Genomic DNA, 26,343 nt, shown 5'->3' with positions numbered 1-26,343 from the left:
CTTCCGAAGCCATTCGTGAGGAGTGCCTAGGAGGTGTTCGACCTAGCAGGTTAGTTGAATTTTTTTAGGGTAAGCTTGTACTGTAAAAAAAAAACCAAAGAGCAGGGCAGAAGAGGTGAGCTAAACGGCCCACATATTCTGTGCAGTTATTGGCACGATTTACAGATCTAAACCACACCTGACCCGAGGCAAAGCTACCTAAGTGATAAGCACAGAGGTTTGGAGCCACATATCTATGTGCATTTTCCAGTCCTCTCTTGCACGACCCTCCCTCCCAGTCCCCATAATCACTTCTTGAAAATTGTGACTTTTGGTTAAAATAAGATTTTCAAACAAGAAGAAGCAGGCTTGCTGTGACATTCTCTCCTATCACCCTCCTATTTCCTCCTCTTTTTAGCCCCATTCACTTTCCTTAGAGGGAATGGAAAGGTGATAAGAGGGCCACACTGGGAAGCAGCCGAACAAAGTGCTCTCTGCCCAAACTGGACTTCAACAGGGGATGAGGGTGGAATAACGGGACAGAGCGAGGACTGGAAAGGCTCCATGGAATCCAGAACCTTCCCTCTACAGACGTATATCTATTGAGAGTTTCCTCACTTAAAGTTCGCTTTAACTTATTAAATGAAAACAGCTATTACTTTCTGGATGACCCTCATATGTCTAATCCTGAATATTTGGTGGAAATGGTAAGGGCATTTGCCAAATGACTTCCAAGCTCTTTGACTGAGGATGTTTCTCTTTCATGTTGTTAAACATGTTGAGATCATCTTTGTCCAGCAGCCATCCTATCATCCATATTGTCATCAGGCTGGGTAGTCTGGACACAAAGCGCACAAAGGCGGTGACAGTGGTGGCATGCATCGCTATGCAGTAAATGGGCAGTCTAACCACATTCAGGATTTTTAACTCTGGCATGTTTCCAGCTGTCTCGAAAAATGTTCTCCATCCAGATTCTGAGACCATGTGATTTGAATCCAGCTGAAGATCCTGGAGCCGTTGCAAACAGCCTCTCCTTACTACCTCTCCTATTAAAATAAAGAAGATTGACAAAGTAATCATAAGGTTAGAGTTTCTAACATACAGTAATCTCTTGAAAGCCCCAGCAGATAAAGTGGTCATCATATTTGTATTATTATTCTGTATGTATATAGAGCTGTCATCTCCTGCAGTGCTTTGCAAATTCTATAGTCCTGTCACTAAAGCATTGTGGACATGCTATATGTTTCTGCTGAGATACTATGCTTCAATAATTTTTATTGGGGTTTTAAAATTAACCACCCTGGCGTTCAGTTTCCCCAGGATTTCCGTGCAAAAAGTGTTTCAATTAATTTCCAATAATTTGCAACCATTTTTTTTTTGCAACCAATTTTTTTTTTAATATTAAATTTAATACAGATTATTGTATTGAATTCAATTTAAAAAAAAAAAGTGTTTTCTGCAAGATGTTGATGACGCTGTGTGACCCTGGTGTCATCAACGCCGATCAACGGGGGACATGTGATCGCTGAGGAAGAAGCAAAATCCGCCAAGGGACATGGAAGAAGACACTGGGGAAGCTATCAGAGGTATGCGACGAGGGATCAGCATGCCAATGGTGAGTATAAGACCCAGATGTATAGGTAGAAGATGTGCAGCCAGGTATAGTTAGCCAGATGTGCAGCCAGGTATAGTTAGCCAAGTATAGTTAGCCAGGTATATAGTGAGCCAGGTGTTTAGCCAGGTATATAGCGAGCTAGATGTTTAGCCAGGTATATAGTGAGCCAGATGTTTAGCCAGGTATATAGTGAGCCAGGTGTTTAGCCAGATTTATAGGTAGCCAGATGTCCCCCTCCCGATCCTCCCCCCCCCCAGCACGCTGTGGGTAGCGATCTGTGCTACCCACAGCGTGCAGAACAAGCATCCAGCCACCCTAGGGAATCCCTGGGCAGCCAGCGGGGCAGAGAATGTGCGGGGGATATCCCTTGTATGTGGAGGCTGTGCTGGCGGGGGATCCCCCTCTGTGCGGACGGGGGGAACCCCTTTATATGGTGGCTGTTGCGGGCAGGGGATCCCACTCTGTGCGGGTGGGGGGATCCCCCTTCTATTGTGGCTTTTGCAGGTGGGGGGATCCTGGTTGGTATTTGAACCAGGGACCCAGTGATGCAAGGCGAGTGCGCTATCCACTACGCCACCGTGCTGAGGTTAGAGTGTACTGTCTTCAAAATGTCCTCAAATTTTGGAGGAAGTTTGAATTTCCAGTTTTCTGACATGGAAGATCTAGTAGTCACAAAAATATGATTATATATCAGTCTTTCCTTAGGGGGCAGGTCCATGGTACCAAGATAAAGAAAGGTCATTTGTGGGGTAATATTGGTCAAACGCATTGGAAGCTTCTTTAGAAAGTTCTCCACCTTTTTCCAAAGAGTCTGAATTTTTGGGCAATCCTAAAAAATATGTTCTAATGATTCAACCTGATTACAATCTTTCCAGCAAAGCGGGGAGACTTTGGAGTCATTTTTTTCTCTGGTGTTAAATACCACCTCCATATCATTTTTTCGTGGCGAGATACACAGTGTGAGGATTTCTTTCTGCTGAGATACTAGTGTGTGAATGGTGGGCCCAATGCATCAACGGGCAATCCAGACTGCTGGAACATCTCATCCGAATGCAGACCAAGGCTATTGTTTTTCTCCCTCCCACTTTGTGCAGCTCCATGCTTCCTCCACCCCTTCCATAGCAACAGCTCTAAGCTAAGGGTGTGTCTGTACAGAACTCAGACCTGAACTGTTGCCAAAAGGATAGCATATGCTCCCGAGGATGCCAACAGTGCAGTTTACAATCTAATCCATACAATAGTAATATGCTCAATAAACATACAATTTTTATGGCGCTGGTAAGTAACCCTACACAAGCTGCGTGTTGCAGAGGGATACCTTCAACCCTCTCTCAATGTAATACCACAAAATATAATGTAATCACAACTCGCGCTAATTCTGTATTCTATAGAATAAATTTTATTAAAATATAATGTATAAAATTCCACACTCCACACTCATACACACCACAACCACTCAATATTGTTATAGGGCCCTTTAAATAAGCAGTGCTTTAATTGCCAACTAACTATAATAAGTTCGATAGGAATCACTTATCAATGCACAGAAGGGATCCAATTTGTCCTTGTACGATTCCTTGTATGTTTAAGTGCAAGTGCTTATCTTCTACGATCGTCCTATATAACAAAGATCCAATACCCTGCAGTGGTGACGTCACCCAACTAGCGCACACCGGTACCAGCTGGGCGAAAGTAGTACAGCGAGGGGACTCTGTGGACAACCAGAGCGGCCCCGCCTGAACACCGCCGACAGTGGAAGGCAGCACGGAGATCGTAGAGCAGGCTTTCTCAACCAGGGTTCCCTGGAACCCCAGGGTTCCTTGAGGACTCTGCAAGGGTTCCTTGGCATTTTCCCCCCATCGTGGGGGTAGTATAATAGAGCACATTATAATAGGTGATACTTCAACAAGAAGCACTAAATTGGGGGGTCAGGAGACAGTATAATGAGTGGTAGTGTAATAGGGGTAGTGAAATAAACAGCCACACATACTTTTAAAGACCATGCCTCCTTCAAAATAAATGTAGGGGTTCCTCGAGATCAAAACATTGTTTGCAGGGGTTCCCTGATATCCCAAAGTTATCTGCAGGGTTCCTCTAGGGTAGAAAGCTTGAGAAAGGCTGTCGTAGAGGATAAACACTTGCATCAGAGCGGTTTTCAGAAAAGAATCCGTGGTGAGTGCAGCTGGCTATGAGAGACTGACATATAAGAATTAAACATACAAGGAATCGTTGTACTGGATACTAAGTGATTACTAACAGAGCTCCTATATAAGAGACCTGAACCCTGTCACTCTGAGACAACATAAGTAGGATCTGTTTGTAATTTTCCTCAATGAAAACGGGACAATTTAAATTGGATCCCCTTCATGCACAGATATAAGCGCTTCTGCATAATAAATGGGTTATCTATAAACATAAGAACTATCTATTCACAAGTTTAAGCACAAATTGGATCCCTTCTGTGCATTGATAAGTGATTCCTATCGAACTTATTATAGTTAGTTGGCAATTAAAGCACTGCTGATTTAAAGGGCCCTATAACAATATTGAGTGGTTGTGGTGTGTATGAGTGTGGAGTGTGGAGTGTGGAATTTTGGAATTTTATACATTATATTTTAATAAAATTTATTCTATAGAATACAGAATTAGCGCGAGTTGTGATTACATAATAGTAATATGCTATTTTTCAAGGGGGAAACAAACTGACTTATCTGCATGTTTATCGCATATCGGAGGAAACAGGGGGCCTGCTCCAATTCACGTTTTCTCCTAGGTTTTCTCCTAGGTGATATTTTTCACATAAATAAAATGCATTGCCTCCAGCAAGCAAGAAAATACTCTGAATCATTTTGACAGCACTTTTTCAATTGCAAAGTGCAAAATTTATTTTAAAGAAAAGATGAACAATTATCTCCTAGGGGAAAACAGGAGAAAACATGAACTGGATCGAGCCATGAGTGAGAACATACAAACTCCATGCAGACCTCCATGCAAAATGTTATCTGTAACTAATTAATATCAGTTGTCATCTATAATAACTATACAAACACTGTTTAAAAATGTTCTCTACTTTAAAGTGTACCAGAGCTTATTAAAAGAAAAAGTCTTATACATACCTGGGGCATCCTCCAGCCCCATCCGGTAGGATCGCTCCCACGCCGCTGCTGTCCTCCGCCTTCTCCAGCTCCGGTACTGGGTCCCGTCACTTCTGTTGTTACTGATTGACTACTTTTTCCCCTTTAGGACCAGAGCAATTTTCACCTTTAGCGCTCCTCCCTTTCTTTCGCCAATAACTTAATCATTACTAATCAAAGCAATTTTTTGGTGATTTAGGCAAAATGTTCAAGCGCTAGTGCTTTTTAAAGCGCTATTGTAATAATACCCTATGGGCCCATTCTCACTTGGGCGATTTGCGTTAAAATCGCCGGGCGATTAATGCAAATTGCCAAACACAAACGTGTAACCTGCACCATTTTCAGGCGATTTCCCGGCAATCGTGTATCAGTTCTATAGAAGCGCTAAACGTGATCGCTTAAAAAAAACGCCAAGTGGGAATGGCGATTTTTTTTTTTGCGCTCAACGCAAAAAATCGCCTGAGCAAAACGCTAGCAAAAGCGCTAGCGGTTTGCGTTTAGCAAGTGTGAATGGGCCCTTAGGCTTTCTTTGTGTGGTGCATTATGGTAAGAATTTTTTTATTCTAAATACAATTTCATGGGAATAATATTGTATAAAACATTTTACTGTGGATAAAAGCCACACATTTTATTTGCCCATTTGTCCCATTTATTGCAACATTTAAAATATCTCACTAGTACAATGTATAGCGCTAATATTTTATTTGGAAATAAAAGGTGCATTTTTCAGCTTTGCATCCATCACTATTTACAAGCCAATAATTTAACAAATAACGATAATATACCCTCTTGACATATACAGTATAATAAAAAAGTTCAGTCCCTAAGGTAACTATTTATGTATTGTTTTTTAATTGCCATTTTTTTAATTCACGAATTTGATTTGGATACTATAGGAGAGTGTGTATGTAGGTATAATTTTACTATTTGGCCACAAAATGTCCTCACGCATTACTTTCCCGTGCAAACTATTAGTATGCTAACAGGATGTAATGTGTGGATGTGTTACATCTGTAATTACAATGACCGCAGGCATCTCATTGACACAGGGACTAAGATCAATGAATGGGAACTGCATTCTCATTCATTGATCTCCCCTCTAACGGGCGGTAATGAGTACCCACACATCTGCCACAATAGAAGATTATCTATGTCCCTGGGACTTCAGATGAAGTTTCCCAGGGTTTAGATATACTGCAGTAAATGCAGTAAGTGGTTAAAGGACCCCCAAATGCAAAGAAGCACCATCTCAAGGAAGGGCATTATTCCTATAACTTGTGTACACGTATAATTATCATCTGGCTATCTAAATAGATTGCGTGGCATTTCAATCTAAAACAAAAATAAAGGAAATAAAAGAAATAGTGCTTTATTATAAAATATATTGAAATCCTGATTAATCATTATTCAAAATGCATACAGTTGATAAAAAATATGCTTCACTGCAATGGTACACACGCATGTTGTCTAGTACCGCTCAACATGCCTGGCATAATGACAAAGGATTCATCACATTACATTGCTAACATGCCAAAGTTAATGTAGCAAAACAAAATAATTGCACCGCATTAGCAATATGTTATATTGTCCAACACAAAGCGCCGCAATGCCCCAGTGTATGAATGTATTCAAAGGAAATTGGTTATTTTAAAGTATACCAGAGCTTGTATAAAGCTAACGTTTTATACATACCTGGGGCTTCCTCCAGCCCCATATGTGCGGATTGATACCACGCTGCCATCCTCAGCCTTCCCGCAGCTTCAGTACCGGGTCCCGTCATGTCAGTCAGAGCCAGTCTGACACAGGAGAAGTGCGCTCTTTGCGTATCTCTCCAGCAGCTGCTGGAGAGATATGTAGAGGGCGCACTTCTGCGTAGACTGGCCCCGATTGGCAGAAGTGAAGGGACTGGTATCGGAGCTGCAGGAATACTGAGGACGGTGGCTTGGGAGCAATCCGTGTGTATGGGGCTGGAGGAAGTCCCAGGTATGTATAAAATGTTAGCTTTATATGAGCTCTGGTTTCCTTTAAAACAGGTACTCACCAAAGACTGCAATGCTTTCATCATCTAGAAAATCCTTCATGCATAAGAACTGGAGATTAGAAAGGTTCTGGAATTGTTCAGTGATCAGTTTAGCTGCAACAGACATTCCTGGTCCTATTGGCAACCACAGTTTTTCCAAGTGAACAAGAAATCCTAATGCAGTGGCTGTTAAGAAGATAATATGCTGTTAGTTTACAAAACTGCCAATAATGCTCTCTTTTATCATTTTGTATTGTCATATTCTGTTACACAATGTATTCTTTTCTTCCCTGAGGTTTGTTGAATTTTACTCTCTAAGAATCTTAACTACTTCTGGACTGCAAGGCTCTGGCCCCTTAAGGACCAGAGCCTTTTTTTCAAGTGGCCGGTCTGTGATTGGCTCACAGTGATCACCTGGTAAGGAGCAAATGAAATTGGCTCCTTACCGATGGGCGGAACCTTGGCTGTCATGAGCCCGCAGGCGCTGCTAGTATCTACACCAGATCAGAACTAGAGAGCCACAGATGCAGCGATGATTCTACTAACTGCAGTCCCAAACCGGTTCAAGAAATACATTACAAGTATGTATGGTATGAATAAGCAGAGTACACTAACTTTAAAGAGGAACTTCAGCCTAAACAAACATACTGTCATTAAGTTACATTAGTTATGTTAATTAAAATAGATAGGTAATATAATCTCTTACCCACCCTGTTTTAAAAGAACAGGCAAATGTTTGTGATTTCATGAGGGCAGCCATCTTTTTGGTTGAAAGAAGATGACAGGGAGCATGAGACACAGTTCCAACTGTCCTGTTTCCTAATCATCACTCCCACTTGCTAGGGAACGAGAATGTAACGATTGGTGTAGCAACACAGACGTCAGATTATGTGTGATCTACAGAATCACCAATAATACAGACGCTATACCTGATTATGTGGTGATCTGCAGTATCACCAATAATCAGGGGTGCAGCTAAGGTTTTTGTGGCCCCAAGCGGACTGTAGCAAGAGGCCCTATCCTGCGCTGCGGCGAAAAATGGGTGTGGCTATCCCGCATAAGTGGGCGTGGCCATGACATGTGGGTGGAGCAGGAGGGCGGATTGGGGCGGGGCTGTTTGCGGGGAAAAAATGGATGTTGGGGTGATTGAGGCGCGCGTAGTGCGCCGAAAGATTGGCGCGGCCATGACATTGTATGGGCGAAGCTTAACCGTAGCACAGCAAATATAGCCAACTATGACCATTAAATAATAAATGCAGCAACAGTTACCCCAGACACCAGAAAATAAAAACGCAATTTGGGCCACATTTCAGCAGAAATCAAACGCAATTAGGGCACATTTTCAGCAGAAATCAAACGCAATTAGGGCACATTTTCAGCCGAAATCAAACGCAATTAGGGCACATTTTCAGCAGAAATCAAACGCAATTAGGGCAGAGTTCAGCAGAAATCAAACGCAATTAGGGCCACATTTTCAGCAGATATCAAACGCAATTAGGGCACAGTTCAGCAGAAATCAATCGCAACTAGGGCCACATTTTCAGCAGATATCAAACGCAATTAGGGCACAGTTCAGCAGAAATCAATCGCAATTAGGGCCACATTTTCAGCAGATATCAAACGCAATTAGGGCACAGTTCAGCAGAAATCAATCGCAATTAGGGCCACATTTTCAGCAGATATCAAACGCATTTAGGGCACAGTTCAGCAGAAATCAATCGCAATTAGGGCCACATTTTCAGCAGATATCAAACGCAATTAGGGCACAGTTCAGCAGAAATCAATCGCAATTAGGGCCACATTTTCAGCAGATATCAAACGCATTTAGGGCACAGTTCAGCAGAAATCAATCGCAATTAGGGCCACATTTTCAGCAGATATCAAACGCAATTAGGGCACAGTTCAGCAGAAATCAATCGCAATTAGGGCCACATTTTCAGCAGATATCAAACGCAATTAGGGCACAGTTCAGCAGAAATCAATCGCAATTAGGGCCACATTTTCAGCAGATATCAAACGCAATTAGGGCACAGTTCAGCAGAAATCAATCGCAATTAGGGCCACATTTTCAGCAGATATCAAACGCATTTAGGGCACAGTTCAGCAGAAATCAATCGCAATTAGGGCCACATTTTCAGCAGATATCAAACGCATTTAGGGCACAGTTCAGCAGAAATCAATCGCAATTAGGGCCACATTTTCAGCAGATATCAAACGCAATTAGGGCACAGTTCAGCAGAAATCAATTGCAATTAGGGCCACATTTTCAGCAGATATCAAACGCAATTAGGGCACAGTTCAGCAGAAATCAATCGCAATTAGGGCCACATTTTCAGCAGATATCAAATGCAATTAGGGCACAGTTCAGCAGAAATCAATCGCAATTAGGGCCACATTTTCAGCAGATATCAAACACAATTAGGGCACAGTTCAGCAGAAATCAATCGCAATTAGGGCCACATTTTCAGCAGATATCAAATGCAATTAGGGCACAGTTCAGCAGAAATCAATCGCAATTAGGGCTGCGGCTGCAAAAAGAAAAGAATTTACTTACCTGGCAGGCTGGCACTGGCAGAAGTCTTCTCTCCCCGTCTCCTCTCCCGGCCGGCTCCTCAGGCGCGCAGTTCCCACGGAGCTCCCTCCCTGGCTTCCTCCTCCAATCTCCCGCGCTGATTCATGCAGGGCTACGGGAAGATGGCCACCCGAAGCCCTGTACTGGAGACATAGTCTCCAGAGCAGGGCTTCGGCGGCGGCCATCTTCCTGTAGCCCTGCTCTGCTCTGCCAGTGCCAGCCCGGCGGGGCTGCGGGGAAAAAGTGACGCCACGCCGACGTCACGGAGCCGCCGAGGCCCCTAAGATTGTGAGGCCCCAAGCGACCGCTTGGTACGCTTTATGCCTCGCGGCGCCCCTGCCAATAATACAAGTATAGCTAGCAGAATACAATGTATGTAGTGCTTGGTGCAACAGTAACTGAATAGTTAGTTAGACCTCACCAGAGGAGCTGGTGGGTACTATTAGAACACAGTAACTGAATAGTTTGACTAAACCTCACCAGAGGAGCTGGTGGGTACTATTGGAACACAGTAACTGAATAGTTAGCTAGACCTCACCAGAGGAGCTGGTGGGTACTATTAGAACACAGTAACTGAATAGTTTGACTAAACCTCACTAGAGGAGCTGGTGGGTACTATTAGAACATAGTAACTGAATAGTTTGGCTAAACCTCATCAGTGGAGCTGGTGGGTACTATTAGAACACAGTAACTGAATAGTTTGGCTAAACCTCACCAGAGGAGCTGGTGAGTACTATTAGAACACAGTAACTGAATAGTTTGGCTAAACCTCACCAGAGGAGCTGGTGGGTACTATTAGAGCAGGGGTCCCCAACCTTTTTAAGCCCGGGGCCCACTATCCCAACCAAACTTTTCTCTGGGGCCCCCGGGGGGGGGGGGGGGGGGGGGGTTAGTGGCGGTGGCAGCCCCCCCCCCTCTTTTCCCTGATTTTGAGTGTAGTATATAGGTAAGTAGGTATTGCCCCCAGTATAGGTAGCTAACACAGTTGCCCCTGTATAAGGACTTTAGTTAGTATAGTTACCCCAATATGGTTAGTATAGTTACCCCAGTATAGCAAGTACAGTTAGCCCAGTATAGCAAGTACAGTTAGCACAGTATAGCAAGTATAGTTACCCCAGTATAGCAAGTACAGTTAGCCCAGTATAGCAAGTACAGTTAGCCTAGTATAGCAAATACAGTTAGCCCAGTATAGCAAGTACAGTTAGCCCAGTGTAGCAAGTACAGTTAGCCCAGTACAGTTACCCCAGTGTAGCCAGTAATTACCCCAGTATAGCTTCCCCAGTGTAGCTAGCAGAGGTGCCCTTCCCCCCCCCCCCCCCTGCGGCCGCAGCTCCTGTTACCTTATGAGCGGGCGGTCGCTTTCTTCCTAATATTCCTCCAGCCGCGGCTCTCCTCTTCGCAGCATGTCGTATTACAGCAGTGCTTCCTGCGCGGCTGCTGTAAGGAAGGGAAGGAGGCGGGGTAGCGGCTTCCTGTAGCGGCGATACGCATCACTGTTACCATGGGAACCGCTGTCCCGGCTCCCTTGGCTCCTTACAGCAGCCGCGCAGGAAGCGCTGCTGTAATACGACATGCTGCGAAGAGGAGAGCCGCGGCTGGAGGAATATAAGGAAGGAAGCGGCCGCCCGCTCATAAGGTAACAGGAGCGGCGGCCGCGGGGGGAGAGGGAGAAGCCGCGGCCCCCCAGAAATCTTCCCAAGGACCCCCAGGGGGCCGCGGCCCCCAGGTTGGGGACCCATGTATTAGAGCACCTCACCAGTGACAAGGGCTCACTGGTGAGTAGAAAGGTCAGACAGGCTAGGTTCAGTAACATGCGGGCAGATACAGTACAGAATCGGCAGGCAAGAGAGTAGTGAGATATCAGGCAAAGTTCAGCAACAGAGTCAGATGGGCAGAGGTACAGAATCAATAAGCAAGAGCAGGGTCACAGGTTAGCCAGAGTCATACACAGAATATCAAATATGCAATAATACAATAATCCTAGTCTTGTGTGAAATCCCTGCTTTCCTCCCAGATCAAAGCACACCGGATACTATCTAAGGTCTGAGCACTAACACGTGAGTATTCGCAACAGCAGACAAGCTGCGAGTGACTCCCTAGCTCTTTTGAAGCCGAGGAGTCCCCTAGGCACGCTCCCGCCGCCCAGCCAATCAGGAGTGGCCAGCGCCTCCCGTGATGTCAGCCGACCCCTCGGTCAGCTGACGCCTCTCCTGCCGGAATAAAGGTCGCGGCGATGCACGCGCGCGCACGCCCTATTGCGACCCGGAGAGATGCAGACAAACCCGTCCTCGGCGTGCTAGGCGCCCGAGGCACGGGAGACGGAGCAGGCAGGGCAAGAGAGGCAGCCGCGGTGGTAGAGCTACCACCGCGGCTGCTAAATCACTATTTGTTACAGAGAACATCATCAGAAATCCCATCATGCTTTGCACAGCATCAGGGGAAAAAAGACCTGGCAGTTTTCTTTGATAAGGCGGAGCTTAGCTAAAATAAGACTTCTATAAGAAAAACAAAGTTCTGATGCTGTGAAACTGTTAAAGAAACACCAAGCCTTTTCAGTTCTGCTGAGTAGATTTTTAGTCTGGAGGTTTACTTTAAGGCTGGATTCACAGTGGTCCGTTGCATAATGCACTTGGTGTTTTCTGTAAATCTGTGTTGTTTTTACTTCCATTTCCAGTTCCGGGCACAGCCCAGTCGAACTTGGTGAAATAAAATTGATTCTGAATACAATAAGTGTGAACTGCAATGGAGACTGGACATGCAGTAGACTTAAAGGGAACCTAAACTGAGAGGGATATGGATGTTTCCTTTTAAACAATACCAGTTGCATGGCAGTCCTGCTGATCTCTTTGGCTGCAGTAGTGTCTGAATCACACACCTGAAACAAGCATGCAGCTAATCCAGTCTGACTACAGTCAGAGCACCTGATCTGCATGCTTGTTCAGGGGCTGTGGCTGAAAGTATTAGACACACAGGATCAGCAGAAGAGTCAGGCAACTGGTATTATTTTAAAAGGAAAAATCCATATCCTTCTCAGTGTAGGTTCCCTTTAAGTACAAAGACTACATGCAGCAAGTTAGAATAACATGATCCGTTAAAGTGCAGTGATGTGAACAGCCCCATAGAACTGTATGGGCAGTGAGTTGACATGCAGAATTATTCTTGCAACACAACTGACCACTGTGAAGAGGGCCTAAATGTTTCAACCAAAGCAACAATCCTGAAACTCAATGAAATGAACAAAATTGGGATTTCAGAGTGTCAAGGGTGCACCATGGGGAGAAGCTAGCCAGGGGTCCCAACATCTGTGAAAGCCAGAGTTCCAAACATCTGTAATAAGCTATTAAGGAGTTCATTAAAGCTAACAAAATATCAGATTATCCATATTCAAGCCAGGTTTGAAACAGTTTTAAGCTATACAATTTCAAATCCTTGTAAGTACTGTAGTTTGAATAATAATTTATTCTCACAGAAGGTCAGAGAAGGGAGAGGGCATTAAAGTGGAGTTGAACCCATGCACAGGACACAAGGAAAGAAAATGTTTTTGTGTTTGGTCGCATTCACAGTGGCACGTTGCAGAGCTGCTTTATAAAGTCTCACAACGCAGCATACCGCACTGCAATGCTAATCCTATGGGTGCGACGTTAACGCTGCATTGAAAAATGTTGCGTTATGGTAACTCATTGCTTGCAGTGCGTTACCTCTAAACACAGACACGTTGCGACTTTAAAGTTGCATTAAAACGCAACGTCCCACTGTGAATTTTATTATGCTGTTGCGTATCTTTTAGAGCAAAGAGGAAGTTCTGAGTTCAGGTCCTCTTCAAGAGGGTGTGGTCGTATGATTTTTTGCATTTCCTCACTCATAATGAAATATATTTTTCTCCAAATAACAGAAACAGGGTGACTCCACCAAATGTGTCACCAGTCACCAATCCAAGCATCCCCTAAATTGGAGCTCTTATGTTTATAAAATTTAGAAATTCTTTGGGGAGTAAGATGTAAGACTTTCAAAGAGGTTTCTATAAGGGAAGTATTTTTGGAGCATGTAGCAGTATAGTTATAGTAGATCTTAAAGGACATCTGAAGCCAGAGGGAGGATACCATATTTATTTCCTTTAAAGAGACACTAACAAAAAAAACCTTGGAAACCCAATCGGATCTGCTCTACTGCGCAGGTGCAAAGGACTCGTGCCTGTGCAGTAGACCTTGCCACTGTTCGGGGGGTCGCCACGCTGCATTGTCGGGACACTGGATGATGGGGGAAGCCTCCTTAGGATCCAGAGGCTTCCCCCTCCCGAGGTAAGTACCGCATATACTCGCATATAATCCGAATTTTTGAGCACAAAAAAGTGTTCAAAAGTCCACCCTTCAGGCTTATATGCGAGTCACCAACTCGTGTATGGCCTTTTGTGTGCAGGCTAACTTGTTTTTTGTGCTCCCTGAGTATATATGGCCGTTCCTGTGCATTTCCATGTGCCCGCCAATGACAAGGATCGGAAGAATGCTTCTGATGATCACACTGTAAAGCGGGACAGAAGCTCCTCCACTCGCGGGTCCTTAAGCAATGTGGCGGGGATCTGATTGGCTGTTGCCGCACTTTTGAATGAGCGTCAGCAGGGCATTAATTGCCCTGCTGACCCTCCGCTCCTTGCGGAAGCTGGAAGTTACCGGCGGAATATGTCGGGCTGCACGCACGTGATCTTCTCTGCTGTTTGACTTGCGTGGCTCTGCCTGACCTGCTCACCCCGCTTCCGTCTGGTCCAGCAATTCACTCTGCCTTCACTGAGCGGCTGCTGTGTGTGGCTCCTGCGCTGTGGACCACCTTGCTATTACAAGCAAGAACATGTCGGGCTGCACGCACGTGGCCTCTGCTGCTTGACTTGCGCTACTCTGCCTGACTGGCTCTCCCTGCTGCCGTGAGGTCCAGCAGCTCACTCCACTGTCAGTGATCGGCTGTTGTGTGCGGCTCCTGCACTGTGGACCACATTGCCATTTCTCTACCCAGCATCAGCCATTTAGACCCTTGGAAGCACTGACACTAGCCTGACATGTACAGGATTTCCTGGGACTGCTTTCTATGGAGTGACAGTGTGGAGGCTTGGCCATCTCTATCATTTCCATGGGCAACCTGCAGCAGTCTCATTTAGACATTTGGAGCTATGGACATTTTGATTGATGTCAGCATCCACTCTGATATCGCAAAACTGGTACAGTATGATTGTTTTTGCTGCACCTTTTCAAGATGTATTACTGCATGCATACCAGTGTTGAACTTTCACTGTCTGCTTAACTGCATGTACGTGCTTTGCCTTGCTGCACCTTTTGAGCTCTGTCTAATCGCACATGTGCTTCAATCTTGTTTGGCCATACGCTGCTAGATAGTAACCTTTAACTTTGATCTGGTCATTACGGTCATCTTTTCCGCAAGATTTCATCGTTCATTTTGAGCAAACTGATGATCTTATATACAGTAGCTCATTCCAATGTCATATGCAATGCATTGTGGTGTATATATACTGCACTGATGTCTCAATGTAATTTTATTGGCATTTACTTTGATTATTGAAACTCAGAAGCCATTGTGATAAGCTTATATGCGAGTCAATAACTTTTTCCTGATTTCTGTGGGTAAAGTGGGTACCTCGGCTTATATGCTGGTCGGCTTATATGCGAGTATATATGGTATATCTCAAATGGGTATTTTTCATTACAGGTTTTCTTTAACCACTTCAGCCTACAGGTTCGAAAATCTTATGCATCCGAGCAATGTTCACCTCCCATTCATTCGCCAATAACTTTATCGCTACTTATCACAATTAATTGATCTATATCTTGTTTTTTCTGCCAGTAATTAGGCTTTCTTTGGGTAGTACATTTTGCTAAGAGCCACTTTACTGTAAATGCATTTTAACAGGAAGATTAAGATAGAAATGGAAAAAAATCATTATTTCTCAGTTTTTGGCCATTATAGTTTAAAATTAATACATGCTACAGTAATTAAAACCCATGCATTTTTTGTGCCCATTTGTCCCGCTTATTACACCATTTAAATTACGTCCCTATCACAATTTATGGCGCCGATATTTTATTTAGAAATAAAGGTTCATTTTTTCAATTTGCGTCCATCACTATTTACAAGCTTATAATTTTAAAAAATTTAATTAGATACTCTCTTGACGTGTATATTTAAAAAGTTCAGACCCTTAGGTAACTATTTATGTCGTTTTTTTTTTTTAATTGTAATTTTTGTAATTTTTTTTTGTAAAAAAATGTATTTGGGTAATTTTAGTTTGGGAGGTAAATAGCTCATTTTAGATGTAATATAATGTGTTTATTTATTTAATAAATGTATGTGGGTGCAGTTTACTATTTGGCCACAAGATGGCCACATTCAAAAAAGTCCTGGATGCGAACGATCGCGCATCCAGGAAGGACAAAGAGGCTGGGGAAGCTCTGTACGGGCAGAAATACCGCGCTCTCTGATGAGAAAGCGTCGGTATTTCTGATGGGGACTTAGATCGGTGAATGGGAATTATATTCCCTTTCACTGATCGGGGGCAGCGGGAGCGCGCGCGGGCGCGCGCCCGATCGCGCGCACCACACGGCTGCAGCAGCAGTGCCTATCTGGATGGATATATCCGTCCAGATAGGGCGAAGTGGTTAAAGCAATACCAGTTACTTTATTGTCTTGCTGATCCTCTGCCTCTAATACTTTTAGCCAGAGACCCTGAACGAGCATGCAGCAGATCAGGTGTTTCTGACATTGTTGTCAGATCTGACTAGATTACCTGCATGCTTGTTTCTTGTGTTTTTCATACACTACTGCAGCCAAATAAATCAGCAAGGCTGCCAGGCAACTGGTATTGTTTAACCACTGAAGGACCAAGGGCTTAAACCTCCCTAGTGACCAGGCCATTTTTTACAATTCAGCACTGCACAGCTTTAACGGTTTATTGCTCAGTCATACAACCAAGGATGAGCTACAGATAAAATTCGGATGAAATCGGAGGGAATCTGAGGATGGGGGGGGGGGGGGGGGGAGGAGGTGATCAGAAGCCCACAGGGGGCTGATTAGGGCCTGATCTGATGAGTGAGAGTGACAGGTGGAGATCAGGAGATGAAAAGAAGGCTGGGGGGCTGATTAGGGCCTGATCTAATGGGTGACAGTGACAGGAGGTGACAGTGGGTGATAAAGGGGGGGGAGATCAGGTGTAAACAATGGCACTGGGGAGTGATCAGAGGGGATCTGAGGTGATCTGGGTGGTCAGGGCACCAGAAAAGGATGTGTGTGGTGTTACTCACAGGGCTGTTATCCTCTCTGGTGGTCGATCAAGCAAATGGACCACCATAGGAGGAGGCAGCAAGTATAATACACGTTGTTTACTAAACAAGGTGTATTATACGCGTTCTATAGGCCAGATCGTATTAGCACAGCCCACCGACGCTGCTAATTGGCCGGTGGGCTGATGACACGGGGGCCGCATTGAATGCCGAGAGATACACGCGCGATCGCCGGCAAAACACTCCCCTGGGACTTGACACCAATTGGCGTTAGGCGGTCCTGGGTGAGCCACTGCGTTCTTGCCCATCGGCGTGACGTGGTCATTATGTAGTTAAAGCGTAACTGAAGACAACCTGAAAGGATAGAGTTTCACTAACCTGGGGCTTTTGCCAGCCCCCTGCAGCCGAACTGTGCCCTTGCTGGTCCTGAACAATCCTCTGTTCTTATCGTGCTGCTGCTGGGGTGGAGGAGACATCTTTGGGCGCCAGTGGGTGCACGGCCTTACGACCGTTTTGCAATGGGGTGAGCCTTGCTTCTTCGGAGGCCTGTGTGCACTCTGAAGAAACAAGGCTCACCCCATCGCGAAACTGTCGTAAGGCCATGCACCCACTGGCGCCCACAGATGTCTCCTTCACCGGAGCAGCAGCAGCACGATAAGTACTTGTTTATTTATGTGTACTACTTGATGTTACACCACCTTTTTCTACAAATGTACACTTGCTGATATTTATTAAAGCTACAGTGCCAGACCAGCTTTTTTTCTCTTTTTTCTTTCTTTCTTTTTTTTTTCTTTGTTTTTGATGCTTATCCATATTACTGATCTACTACGGTCTCTAGAGCACGTAGCATCTGCTGAGGGGGAACACCATAGCCGCTGATGTACCTATCAGCACCCACGGGTTCTCACTGAGTGCCTGCCTATCCACTTCTACTTTCGTACAATCCTCTGTTCCCCCGCTGCGACTCGCTTTCACTTCGCGCAGTGGGTGTCCACTGTGCCTGTGCAGTCCTGGCCTGTGCGCATCCTCCCTTTCTTATACTGCGCCTGCGCAGGACGCTCCTGGCTATGGGAATGCGTACGAGGATACGTGTGACCAGGGCGCAGTAGACGTCGACATCCACTGCGCGAAATGGAGGTTAGCAGTGGCTGGGGAATGGAGGATCGTTCAGGACTGACGAGGGCACAGGTTGGCTGCAGAAGTTTCTACTGGCCAAAAGCCCCAGGTAAGTGAAACTGTTTTGGTTTTTTTTCAGTTAGTCTTCAGTTCCCCTTTAAAAGACAATAAATATGGCAGCATCCATATTTTTCTCACTACAGTTGTCCTTTAAGTATCATGATTGATTTTGAGCTTCAGGTCAAGTTCACATTGTTTTTGTGAGTGGTGAGATATAAGGGTATCAAATGGTATGATTAATAAGGTATATATTAGCAATGATTGGAGGATGGTAGGAGGTGCCCGAAAGAAATAAAAACATGTACTTCAAGTAAATGTACTTGGGGCTAGTTTCGCACTGAGATGTTGCAATCAGAACAGATTCCAGACATTTTGCTGCCTGAAGCGAACTTGTGAGGATGTTTCCACTCCCCCAAGGAAAACAGTAATATGTGTGTATGTATATATGTATATATATATATATATATATATATATATATATATATATATATGTATATATATGTATATATATGTATATATGTATATATATATATATATATGTATATATGTATATATGTATATATATATATATATGTGTATATATATATATATATATATATGTATATATATATATATATATATATGTGTATATATATATATATATATATATATATGTATATATATATATATATATATATGTGTATATATATATGTGTGTATATATATATATATATATATATATGTATGTATATATGTATATATGTATATATATATATATATATGTATATATATATATATATATATATATGTATATATGTGTATATATATATATATATATATATATATATATATATATATATATATATATATATATATATATATATACAGGATCTTCTCAAAAAATTAGCATATTGTGATAAAGTTCATTATTTTCTGTAATGTACTGATAAACATTAGACTTTCATATATTTTAGATTAAAATACACACAACTGAAGTAGTTCAAGACTTTTATTGTTTTAATATTGATGATTTTGGCATACAGCTCATGAAAACCCAAATTTCCTATCTCAAAAAATTAGCATATTTCATCCGACCAATAAAAGAAAAGTGTTTTAAAACAAAAAAAGTCAACCTTCAAATAATTATGTTCAGTTATGCACTCAATACTTGGTCGGGATACCTTTTGCAGAAATGACTGCTTCAATGCGGCATGGCATGGAGGCAATCAGCCTGTGGCACTGCTCAGGTGTTATGGAGGCCCAGGATGCTTCGATAGGGGCCTTAAGCTCATCCAGAGTGTTGAGTCTTGCGTCTCTCAACTTTCTCTTCACAATATCCCACAGATTCTCTATGGGGTTCAGGTCAGGAGAGTTGGCAGGCCAATTGAGCACAGTAATACCATGGTCAGTAAACCATTTACCAGTGGTTTTGGCACTGTGAGCAGGTGCCAGGTCGTGCTGAAAAAAAAAATCTTCATCTTCATAAAGCTTTTCAGCAGATGGAGGCATGAAGTGCTCCAAAATCTCCTGATAGCTAGCTGCATTGACCCTGCCCTTGATCAAACACAGTGGACCAACACCAGCAGCTGACATGGCACCCCAGACCATCACTGACTGTGGGTACTTGACACTGGACTTCAGGCATTTTGGCATTTCCCTCTCCCCAGTCTTCCTCCAGACTCTGGCACCTTGATTTCCGAATGACATGTAAAAGTTGCTTTCATCCGAACAAAGTACTTTGGACCACTGAGCAATAGTCCAGTGCTGCTTCTCTGTAGCCCAGGTCAGGTGCTTCTGCCGCTGTTTCCGGTTCAAAAGTGAGTTCATGCTTCCATCTGCTGAAAAGCTTTATGGAGAAGAAGATTTCATTTTTCAGCACAACCTGGCACCTGCTCACAGTGCCAAAACCACTGGTAAATGGTTTACTGACCATGGTATTACCGTGCTCAATTGGCCTGCCACCTCTCCTGACCTGAACCCCATAGAGAATTTGTGGGATATTTTGAAGAGAAAGTTGAGAGACGCAAGACCCAACACTCTGGATGAGCTTAAGGCCACTATCGAAGCATCCTGGGCCTCCATAACACCTGAGCAGTGCCACAGGCTGATTGCCTCCATGCCACGCCGCATTGAAGCAGTCATTTCTGCAAAAGGATTCCCGACCAAGTATTGAGTGCATAACTGAACATAATTATTTAAAGGTTGACTTTTTTTGTTTTAAAAACACTTTTCTTTTATTGGTCGGATGAAATATGCAAATTTTTTGAGATAGGAAATTTGGGTTTTCATGAGCTGTATGCCAAAATTATCAATATTAAAACAATAAAAGGCTTGAACTACTTCAGTTGTGTGTATTTGAATCTAAAATATATATGTATACAGTGGTGTGAAAAACTGTTTGCCCCCTTCGTGATTTCTTATTCTTTTGCATGTTTGTCACACTTAAATGTTTCTGCTCATCAAAAACCGTTAACTATTAGTCAAAGATAACATAATTGAATACAAAATGCAGTTTTAAATGATGGTTTTTATTATTTAGTCAGAAAAATAACTCAAAACTTACATGGCCCTGTGTGAAAAAGAAATTGCCCCCTGAACCTAATAACTTGTTGGGCCACCCTTAGCAGCAATAACTGCAATCAAGCGTTTGCGATAACTTGCATCAAGTCTTTTACAGCGCTCTGGAGGAATTTTGGCCCACTCATCTTTGCAGAATTGTTGTAATTCAGCTTTATTTGAGGGTTTTCTAGCATGAACCGCCTTTTTAAGGTCATGCCACAACATCTCAATAGGATTCAGGTCAGGACTTTGACTAGGCCACTCCAAAGTCTTCATTTTGTTTTTCTTCAGCCATTTAGAGGTGGATTTGCTGGTGTGTTTTGGGTCATTGTCCTGCTGCAGCACCCAAGATCGCTTCAGCTTGAGTTGACAAACAGATGGCCGGACATTCTCCTTCAGGATTTTTTGGTAGACAGTAGAATTCATGGTTCCATCTATCACAGCAAGCCTTCCAGGTCCTGAAGCAGCAAAACAACCCCAGACCATCACACTACCACCACCATATTTTACTGTTGGTATGATGTTCTTTTGCTGAAATGCTGTGTTACTTCTACGCCAGATGTAACAGGACACGCATCTTCCAAAAAGTTCAACTTTTGTCTCGTCGGTCCACAAGGTATTTTCCCCAAAGTCTTGCCAATCATTGAGATGTTTTTTTTAGCAAAATTGAGACGAGCCTTAATGTTCTTTTTTGCTTAAAAGTGGTTTGCGCCTTGGATATCTGCCATGCAGACCATTTTTGCTCAGTCTCTTTCTTATGGTGGAGTCATGAACAATGACCTGAATTGAGGCAAGTGAGGCCTGCAGTTCTTTAGATGTTGTCCTGGGGTCTTTTGTGGCCTCTCGGATGAGTTTTCTCTGCGCTCTTGGGGTTATTTTGGTCGGCCAGCCACTCCTGGGAAGGTTCATCACTGTTCCATGTTTTTGCCATTTGTGGATAATGGCTCTCACTGTGGTTCGCTGGAGTCCCAAAGCTTTAGAAATGGCTTTATAACCTTTACCAGACTGATAGATCTCAATTACAGTACTTTGTTCTCATTTGTACCTGAATTTCTTTGGATCTTGGCATGATGTCTAGCTTTTGAGGTGCTTTTGGTCTACTTCTCTGTGTCAGATAGCTCCTATTTAAGTGATTTCTTGATTGAAACAGGTGTGGCAGTAATCAGGCCTGGGGGTGACTACAGAAATTGAACTCAGGTGTGGTAAACCACAGTTAAGTTATTTTTTAACAAGGGGGCAAATCACTTTTTCACACAGGGCCATGTAGATTTGGAGTTTTTTTTCCTCACTAAATAATAAAAACCATCATTTAAAACTGCATTTTGTGTTCAATTATGTTATCTTTGACTAATAGTTAACGTTTTTTGATGCGCAGAAACATTTAAGTGTGACAAACATGCAAAAGAATAAAAAATCAGGAAGGGGGCAAATAGTTTTTCACACCACTGTGTGTGTATGTATATATATATATATATATATATATATATATATGTATATGTATATGTGTATATATATATATATATATATATATATATGTATATATATATATATGTATATATTTATATATATATATATATATATATATATGTATATATATATGTATATATGTATATATATATATATATATATATATATGTATATATATATATGTATATATATATATATATATATATATATATATATATATATATATATATATATATATATATATATATATATTTCCTAATGCCTCCATGTCAGCACAACGGGTATTGGCTCCGCCCAATGACCCCACAGGACATATGAGTATAAAAGTTTGTTTCACCCTCCCAGCAGTGCCTTTTTTTTCTGTCCTCACTCTCACAGGACGTCGCAGGTGATTCCTGCAGGTTTTTTTTTTGGTTTTACCCCTTACCGGCTGCATCAGGTAGCCTATGCCGCACGGGTTGCCTCCCCTGTGTGATGCCACTGACAGGCCTTAAACAGGCTTTTAAAGTGGGGGCCCCGTTCTACTGGTCTTGGGGGTCCGTTGGCGTGCATTAGCAAGAGTCCACTAATAGTGGACAGTTGGGCTGATGTCTCTCCTACCGTTATTGAAATGTTCACTCTAAACGAGTGATTTCTGGGCGGGCATCCTTCCTCCTTCCTCCTTCCTTGCTCGTGCCTGGCCGGCTCGGCGTGCGCTCCACAACGGCGTACAGCCGCGTTCCATTGGGCGGAAGCAGAAGTGACGTCAGCGCTTGCCGTCATTCGCATTGGTGGAGCGGCTGGGCGCCGGGGGGAGGGCGTTCCGGATAGCAGCGGCATGCATTTTAAACGCCGCATCAGTCAGCGCTCATATCCTGACACGCACCTTGTGGACGGACGCATTGCCGCTCCCTGGTTCAAGTCTAACAAGGTAAGGGACTAGCGGGGCCATAAGTAGGGACGCTTTGGGAACCAGCTTAGGTATATAACTCCTTCCTCTCTTCTTCTTGCAGCACCTTTTCTGCTGCTCCTAAATGGATGCCCACGCGCCCTTCATAGACCAGCGCTCTCTCTCCTGGTAAGGGGGTTCAGGTAGGTGGGGAGGTTTTTTGTTTTGGAGAGCAACAGTTGATTAAGTTTATCTTCTCTTTCAGCCCCAGTAATAGGCTGCGAAGATACTCAATATCCCCCTCAAGAGACCACTACAAGAGACGATCCTGCAGTAGATCTCAAAGAAGATCCAGGTCAAGATCCAAGTCTCCTGCCTACAGACACAGGGAAAAACCCTGCTGGGCTTGCGGCAAGCAGGTGGTCCCGGGGAAGCTTGTATGTGCCGCCTGTTTCCAAGAGTTTAATAAGGAGCCATCTTCCAGGCCGATTGACATCTCAGAGGCCATACAGAAAGCTGTTCAGGATTCGATGAGAAGCTACATAGCCAGCCTTCCAGCTCAACCGGCCGCAATGCATGATCAGCCTTCTACATCAGCCGCAAGACCGACCGATGGTGAAATCGATATTGGTTTTGACTTCGCCTTGGTAGACCCCTTTGTGAGGGCAGTCCGAGAAGTCCTCGACTGGGAGGACTCGGAGGAAGAGTCTGAGGAGAAAAAGAAACCAAGAAGAAGTTATTATAAACATCTTGATAAGACCAGACGGTCCTTTCCGGTCATGGACGAGATTGATGCGATAATACAGGAGGAGTGGCAGAAGATAGAGAAGAAGGCGCCGTTAGCAAACAGGCTGGCCAAACTTTATCCGTTGCCGGAGAAGAAAATCAGATCCTTGGATAATGCACCAGTGGTTGATGCGGCGGTAGCCAGGCTGGCTAAACACGTTACGCTGCCCATCGAAGACTCTATCTCCTTCATTGACTCTCTTGACAGAAAGCAAGACTTAGATCTGGAAAAGATATACACTACTTGCGGGGGAACCTGTAAACCCGCCATAGCACTGACGGCTGTAGGTAAAGCTATTCAAGCTTGGACAGCGAACATTGAGCAAGCAGTCATGGAAGATGTAGACAAGGAGATTATAATCCAGAAATTGGAGGACCTTAAAATCTCAGGAGAATTTGTCGGTGAGGCAGCCATCGATATCGTGAGAGGAACTGCCAGATCAATGCTGTATTCAGTCACAGCAAAGAGAGCATTGTGGCTAAAGTCTTGGTCGGCGGACCCAACTTCCCGCCAGTCTTGGTGCAGGATCCCGTTGACGGGAAAGCATTATTCGGAGAAAAATTGGACTCTGCTATTCCAGAGTGACTGGCGGGAAGTCGGGGCTGCTTCCCCAGGATAGACGCCCTAAGAAGAGAGGTAACACCTCACAGCAACAGTTCCAAGGCTCCAGATATCGAAATGCAAGATCTTACAGGCCCAGAAGAGGCAATAGATCAAATTGGCAATCTGCACAGGCTTCAATTGGAAAGCTGGCCAGACAGAAAACCTCCCAGCCGGGACAGGGGCCCAAGAAGTCCTTTTGACAATTTGCTTGTCCAGGAGGGCCCAGTAGGATCCAGGCTGAGGGACTTCAGTCAAGTCTGGAGGAATCAAGTACATTCCCCCTGGGTTCTACGTACTGTCTCGACAGGCCACTTCTGGACATTCAAGGAACGTCCCCCCGGAAATCACTTCAAAGCCACAAGGATACCCTCTTCTCCAGAGAAAATAAAGATATTGCAAGCTTACCTACAAGATCTCTTAACAAAGCAAGCAATTATGCCGGTTCCTCCTTCAGAAAGACACCAAGGGTTTTATTCGAAGCTGTTCTTTGTTCTGAAAAAAATCAGGAGATCTCAGGCCAGTACTGGACCTGAAAGAATTGAATACATACATCCATCTGGATCGCTTCAAAATGGAGTCGTTGAACACAATCATCTCGGTGGTAGAGCCTCTGGACTACATGCTGTCAATAGATTTGGAGGACGCCTACCTCCACGTCCCTATACAGAAGAATCTTCAACAATACCTAAGATTCGCGATTGGAAATCTACACTTCCAGTTCACATGCCTACCCTTTGGCATTTGCACAGCACCCAGAACCTTTTCAAAACTTCTTCTGGAAATCATTGCAATAATCAGATTAAAGAACATCCGCATTTTCCATTATCTAGACGACCACTGGCGAACTCAGGGGGCTATTCCGGGTGTCTGGAACCTCCCCCCTGCACTGAGCTGTGTATTCAGCCAGGGAAGCCCGCATAATATAAACAGCCTCATTCTCCCTCCCTTCTTACTTCTGGTGCCTCCCTCCAGCTAATAGAATGAGAGAGGCAGCCGAGCTTCCCCTCACAACCCTCACAAGAAGATGCAGCCTGCAGTGAGAGAATGTTGATTATGGAGTCCTGGACTCTCCACAGCACAGAAGTGTCAGACATGTTGAAATTAGAGTGCAGGCAAGCTGGTAAATATGCACAGCATGATGCAGAGCTTGCCTGGACTCAGGGTCTGTGGGCAAACATCTGTCTGGTCTCTCCCCATTGTTATAATGACTGCATGTGTGGATAAGGTGTGGATAACAAGCTGAAAAGTTTTTGACAGTCCCTAGACTCCAGGAGGGCTTCTTTCTGACTTGTGTGAGAGACTGACAGGGACAGGAGTCCGATTACAGGCAAGTAGCCTGTGTGATGTGGGACTTCAATACAGATAAGTTCTCTGCTCCATCTCAGGCTATTCTCAATTTCTCCACTCCTCTCTCTGGGCTAGTGCAACGCCAAAATGACAATAGCAATCGCTAGCAATTTGTGAGTGTGATTTTGTAAAGTGATTTTCAGAGCGATTTTTCAATGAATTGCTCAAAAACATGCTACATGCAGTATACCTGCGATTTTGAAAAAATCACAACGCTGCTGTGGGAACACCCACATAGGGTAACATTAGCCAAGCGCTTTTCAAATCACTGTTGATTTGAAAAACGCTCAGAAGCACTCTTGGTGTGCACCAGCCCTCCCTCATTCACCTTTGTTTCCCTCTTCCCCTAGAGCTGACTGTGTGTTCTTGTCTTACAGGAAAGCTAAATAAAAGTGCAATCCTGGTAAGGCAAAATATTATTATTTAGTATTTATGTAGCGCCGACATCTTCCGCAGATGCATATATCCCTGCATCATATGGGTATGTAGCATATTCCACTGAATTGTCCAAACTAAGTCTATCTCCTGTTCCTCTCTTGGGGAGTTGTTCCAGCGCTGTACCCCGTTCACATTTGCTGCTACCAGAAGCCCTCAGAAACACTAGTGTCCTTGAGTACTTCCAAAGATAGGCAGCTCCGTAATACGCCAGCGCACTTTTGTGCATGGGCAGTATGGAGCCACCTGTATTCGGAAGCACTCGGGACATACGTGCTTCTGGACCTTTCAGGAACCCCCCACTAAAAAATCCTGCGTTTGCCCCTGACGACATCCTGCTTCTAGCGGATTCAGCGACCGACTGTGCTATCCACAGAGACTTTCTAATAAACACTCTAAAACAGTTTGGTTGGCTGATAAATTATGCCAAGAGTCACCTTCATCCTACTCAAGACCTGGTTTACCTGGGGGCCAGATTTCAGACGCTAAGAAATACAGTAGGGTTACCGGAAGAAAAGGTTC

The 26,343-nt window shown here is 43.9% G+C and overlaps 1 protein-coding gene across 1 annotated transcript in view; it reads right to left on the bottom strand.

Annotated features, from left to right (window-relative positions):
* Positions 1–286: 286 nt before the first annotated feature.
* LOC137538766 (baculoviral IAP repeat-containing protein 1-like) overlaps positions 287–26,343 on the bottom strand; it is a 91,393-nt gene continuing 65,336 nt past the window's right edge. Inside the window, exons 10-11 of the mRNA XM_068261116.1 lie at positions 6,770–6,934; positions 287–1,025 (exon numbers count right to left, since the gene is read on the bottom strand). Of these exons, the coding sequence (XP_068117217.1) occupies positions 661–1,025; positions 6,770–6,934 (530 nt within the window). The 3' untranslated portion in view covers positions 287–660. The remainder of the gene's footprint in view (positions 1,026–6,769; positions 6,935–26,343) is intronic.

Source organism: Hyperolius riggenbachi, chromosome 1, assembly GCF_040937935.1.
Source record: "Hyperolius riggenbachi isolate aHypRig1 chromosome 1, aHypRig1.pri, whole genome shotgun sequence".
Taxonomy (NCBI): domain Eukaryota; kingdom Metazoa; phylum Chordata; class Amphibia; order Anura; family Hyperoliidae; genus Hyperolius; species Hyperolius riggenbachi.
This window is presented reverse-complemented; position numbering and strand designations above follow the sequence as displayed.